The sequence below is a fragment of the Quercus suber genome, unplaced genomic scaffold (assembly GCF_002906115.3).
Source record: "Quercus suber isolate HL8 unplaced genomic scaffold, Cork oak 2.0 scaffold_8, whole genome shotgun sequence".
NCBI lineage: Eukaryota > Viridiplantae > Streptophyta > Magnoliopsida > Fagales > Fagaceae > Quercus > Quercus suber.
The window spans coordinates 2,532,084-2,537,667 of record NW_027069474.1 but is presented as its reverse complement, the minus strand read 5'-3'; the positions used below and the strand labels follow the sequence as shown (position 1 = coordinate 2,537,667).

Sequence of the window (5,584 nt, the reverse complement as noted above, 5' to 3'; positions counted from 1 at the left end):
GAAAGAGCTATCTTTAAGCTGGATAAACAAAGCGTAACATGTCGGTGGGGACTATTCTTTACCCCCAGTTTACACTTTAAAAAAAGGACATGACAACTCAATAATTCTAGTTTCCATCTAGTGAAGCAAGCTTTGTTTTGGCATCTTCCTTTCTTTATTACCAAATTCTTTTAACTCTCCTTCTAATCAAATATAGCATCTTCTACTTATATTAAAGTAGAGTAGTAGCCGAACATGTTTATCATCCTCATCAACACTAAATAATTGGAGTAAGTTGGAACTGACTGTCTGGGTTTGCACGTCCCACCAACAACTTATCAGATATGAGGATTTGAGCTAGACCTGGATCAGGTTGATGACCCATTTTTTAGGTACAGCTCGGTCAATTTGGTTGGTGGAATTGAAGTGCCACAAGATAACCACGGCATAATTTATTTAATAGAGTCTCTTGTCATCCAATAAAAAATCTATAATTGAATCTCGCGTACATTAATAATAAGTTAATTAGTGTCTTGATTTAATCGTAAATACAATTATTATTAAATATATGTCATATGTTCAAATTATATCGTACTTTTAAAATAATAATAGTGGCACAATTTATCCGTAAGTCATTATAGCAATTTAAAATTGGTTTTTCACTTGTCTATTGTAGGGGAAGTGTTGTGAACCTAGTCATAAAAGATAATATAGTCAATTGGAGATGACTAATCTCCTAAACTTGAGGGAGGAAATAGATATTTTTGGTTAATTTTTGTTTTATTATCATTAATGCATTCAACATACATAAATAGCCTAGGATAAGATAACTTCATTAACAAATCCTCAAACATAGGTATCAATCATATCCTAAAACATAGGAATTAATTTGAATACAAATAAATAGCAATACTAATCTATCTAGAAAGTCTTATTCTATCACTAAACTAAATTCAAATAATTTAGGTTATGATAGGAAGGCAAGAATTTATTCATGAAATTGGTGCAGCACATGCATAGGGGAAGAAGCACATTGATTTGCCTATGCTAGTAGCTCCATTGTCTCGTCACTCATCAGCCAATAATCAAAATTGTGCCAACTGCCAAGTGCTTGACAGTTTAGTAAGCATTATCCAAATGAATAGATGGAAAACCAAATGGAAAACGAAAGAACATATGTTTTCAGGTTGGATTGAATTGCATGAGTGCTATTTCTTGTCTTCATCTGAAAGTTAATATGACCTAATGTTGAATTTCATATTCATCAGGGGTGTAAGTCACATGAGGCTTGAGGATCCTACAATATAATGCTTGGCGTAGATGTAAATGATTTAGAAAATTTATCTGATTTGACCTTTTTTTTTTTAATACATCGATAATTGAGGATAGGAGGATTTGAATATTTTATATCTCCATTGAAATACTAGAAAGTACCAATTAACTTACAAGATTTTTGGCAACTATTTCATTTGAATTCTATATTTTAACAGTGCCTAGATCTTTTAAAAAGAATTATATGAATTAAAGAAGGAAACTTCTTGTAGGCAAGCCAACACAAAGTCAAGGATTAAAGAAAGCTCTAACTTTCAAAATTGTCTTGTCCTTTTATGTCGAAATCTTTCAATCTTACATTTGGTAATGTACTTTTTGCAAGGCATTACAGAAACATCTACTAAAGTCGATCAACAAGACTCAATACTTAGACTTAACATTAACATATGAGGACTTTGACGAGAGAATCTTCAGGTTGCTGTTGACCTTAGCATGGTAAGTTGGTAACCATTGAAGGGGACTGTAAAAGTTATATATGAAGCTATTCTGGGTAATGGTAAAATTGCAAGCTGGATTTCAATCAAAAACAAAAAGTTGCAAACTGAATTTTTGGAAGGCATTTTCTGTATGGAATCTAATAAGTTCAATGTATGTAATTTTTGTTGGGCTACCAGAAATAATAACAGGGCTGGCTCATGAGTTGGGGAAGTGGGTAATTATTTTGTGGGCTGGGCTGGGCCCCTTTCCCTCTGCCTTGGACCGTGGAGGTAATTGTTAGTAAATAAGATGTAGCATATAAAAAAAGAGTACCCCAAATAAGATGTAGCATATAAAATTAGAAAACAAAAAAAAGAACAAAATTGGGAGCAACCATTTTTAATGAACCAACCGGGTAGCAATTTCTTGGCCCAAAATGTTGCCTAAAATCTTTTCTATAAACATAGCATAATGCCTAATGGTTAAAAATTAAATGGTATATCTGCTCTCTCTCTCTCTCTCTATCTAGCAAATCATTAAACACACGCAAATTCACCCAACACCCAACCCCCACGTGATGTTACAATTTCTTTCCCACTCTAGATTTGTTCTTGCCATTTTTTTGGGACACAAATAATCAAAATCAATCTCACTTGGATTTCCTAGTGGACTTAGATTTCTTCATTTTGCGTGACTTATCATCCACGCTAGACCACGAATATCCACTAGGAATAGCAAAAGGGTCCGACTCTTGTGCCCCCAAACAACTACGTTGCTGCTGCTGCTGCTGATGATGATTATGTTGTTGCTTAGTCGTCGATACTGATTGGCTACTGCTTCGCCTCAACCACGACGGCATCGACGAGGAGGAGGAGGACGATGACGACGCCGGTAACGACGAATAATGTGTGTCTGCTTTGTGCTCCTCCTCCGACAACCCTCCTCTTCCTCCATGGTGTAACTGTCTTGGACTTGAAAATGGTGTGTAAAACTGTTCAATTGGTTGAAGCTCAACGAACTTTGTGAATGTTATCACCACTCTCACTGTAGGGACCACCGGAATTGCCACCTGTCCCATAAAAACAAAAACCATCAGTCACTGTCTGATTAATCACAATCAAAAAATTAAAAATTGCTTTAACCGTTAATGGGCCCTGCAGGCGCTTGCCACGACATCAGTCCAATGAGTCCTATGACATGGCAAGGCAAGATCATGGTCGTTGGTCAAAGTCAGACTTTGGATTTTTCTTTTTTGTCAAAGTAGGGACATTAAGACAGTTAGGGTCCCATGTACCGGCACAACTCCATCCCTGTCTGAAGGAAAAAGTAAAAACCTTGAATGATCAATGGCCCACAGGCCTCAACCACCGCCTGATTAAAATCAAGGCAAAATCTTAAAAGTTCCACGTCAGATCTTTGTACCCCCACAAGAACCAAGACCGTTTGCTTGCCTTGCCCATCAAAAGAAACCAAAACAAAAGCAAAAGCAAAGGCTCCACAGACCAAATTCAGTGGACCCCTCATTAAATATTTTTTTTTTTATTTTTCAATTTCCCAAAATGCCCCTTACCTTCACCGGAAATGTCCCCGGAGGAAACTTTGTGGTCAGCAACTCTCTCATCCTCCTAACGGCTTTCACTTTGTTAGCCAAAATGTCGAGTAACGGTAGCAGTTCCTCCGTTTTTAACGGAAACTGCTCCGTTAACCAAACTGACGGACGTAAACTCCGTATGTACTCTTTCTCTTTGGTTTGTGGCGGCGGAGCCACCGTCGAAACCGACCTTCGCGGCGGCGCAGTTACTGATGCAACGTCAACGCTTTTTCTTGGCACCGTTACCCACTCCCTCTCTTCTCTAACGAAGCTACTGTGTCTTCTCTGATCGGCAGAAGGAAACCCGAAGCTCGGATTCTCGGCTACTAAGAAACCGTCGTCGTCTTCGTCTAGCTCTAGAGGAAGCACTTGCTCGCTACCTGCCACGTCAGAATCTCCACCGGCGACTTTTCTTGACCGGAAGCTGAAAACGACGTTGTGGATTTCGTAAACCCTAGCTTTCCACTCGCCGACGCTTTCGGTCTTCTCTTGCCGACGCCAGTTCGTTCTTCCGACGAGTTCGGCTTTTGTGACGTCCATTCCCGGCCTGTACACGCTCGTCTGAGCGCAGAATCCGGAGATGTCGGACTCGCTCATTGGAGAGCCGGCGTTCTCGAAAGCGTCGAAGATTTTGCGATCGTCGCGGTTGAGGACCAAGAGAGTTCCGGAGGGAATGTCGTGGCTCTGGTCGCCGTCGCCGAGGAAGAGGAAGCTCTGATCGGCGCGCTGGATTTTCAGGCCGTCGAAGCCAGCCAAGGAAGTATCGGCTCGGAGATTACCGTCGCGTTTCCAGATCTTGTACGTGTCGGAGGGAGCGATTTTTCCGACGAAGGGAATGACGGAGCTCTCGAAGTGGAAAGAGATCTCCATGTAGAAATCGCGCATGCGGCGTAGCACGGCGATGACACGTGGCAATCTCCGTCGCCACTTGGACCAGGCGGAGCGGTGGTGCTGGCGGAGGAGAATGAGAGCAATGTCGGAGCACCGCCGAACCAGAGCCTCCTGGAGCGGGTTCCATCCTGCGGAGTTCTGAAGCGACACGTCAGCTCCGGCGAGAGCTAGTGCCCGCGCGCAAACGGCGTCGTTGAGGCGAACGGAGAGGTGGAGAGGAGTCTCCCGGAAAGGCACGTCGCGGCGGTCCACAACGGCGGAGATTTGATCGGCGAGTTTCTCCTGGGAGAGCGAGTCGGACTCGGTGTGGATCTGAGTCGGGTCGGCGAGTTTGGGCAGAGTCGAGACGAGTCGGGACAGAGTGGTGTGATCGCCTACAGCGACAGCGTAGTGTACCGGACTGTGAGTGTAATCCTGAGGTTTAATAGCCGGAAACGACGTCGCGTTGGGCGTCGAAGACTTTGCCATATTTCTCTCGAAACGTAAAAAAAATATTAAAAAGAGTGTGTAATCAAACCTTCGGTGTATGGAATTGACGTTTGTTTTAAAATGGGAGGAAGAAAGGGCAAAATAGTAAATGTAGGGAGAGGGATGGTCTTTATTGCGAAGAGCGGGACTGAATACACGCAATCGGCGCGACTTTTGGTAATTCTTAACAGTGTTCATAGATATTTCATATTTTCTTTCTTTCCATGTCAGTGTAGTCAGAGTACTTTAGCTTCGGTTTGTTTGTCTTTTTCATGTCTCTTAAACATTTTAAAAATTTGATACCATTTGCCAAACTCGTTTTAATACTGTGCTTGCTTAAATTACGAGCATGAAAAATCATTGCACCATTTGGTTTGAATTTTGATGAACATTTATGACATGCTATTTGTTAATATCTCAAGACGGCAATAATTTTGAGAAATGAGAATCATGAAACCATGTAGGCTACTTGTAGCACTCTACAATTAGTGTGTTTACAATATGGGTTTAGACCAATTGCAAAGTTGGGACCAATTTGGGATTACCGTATGCTTTATAATGTTAGCCGTATTTTTAACGACTCTCATCAATTCATGCCAATTTTTCATTCGCTGGACTTTACAATAACTGATCTATAAAGAGCCATTAACATTTTTCTTTTTCTTTTTTTTTTTTAGGAAATTGTTAACCAATGTTGATGAGATATTTTAAAAATATTTTATTAAGAGAATAATTTAACAATAAATATTGTTGATAGCATTTTACATTTTTCATAAAATTAATATCAAAACTTTCTTATTATAATTGCTACATTTGTTAACATAATTTTTTTTTAATGCTATTTATATGTGGACACGGCAGTTACGGCACCAATAAAGAAAGCGTGTGGTTGTAACATGGTGAATA

General features: G+C 40.4%; 1 protein-coding gene across 1 annotated transcript; it reads right to left on the bottom strand.

The window, feature by feature from the left end:
- Window positions 1–2,102: 2,102 nt before the first annotated feature.
- On the bottom strand, window positions 2,103–4,807 carry LOC112039021 (uncharacterized). Its single transcript, XM_024071863.2, has 2 exons — window positions 3,299–4,807; window positions 2,103–2,797 (listed from the first exon to the last, which is right to left on the bottom strand). The coding sequence occupies exons 1-2, from the start codon at window positions 4,676–4,678 to the stop codon at window positions 2,378–2,380; spliced, it is 1,800 nt and encodes a 599-aa protein (XP_023927631.2). The 5' UTR covers window positions 4,679–4,807; the 3' UTR covers window positions 2,103–2,377.
- Window positions 4,808–5,584: the final 777 nt, after the last annotated feature.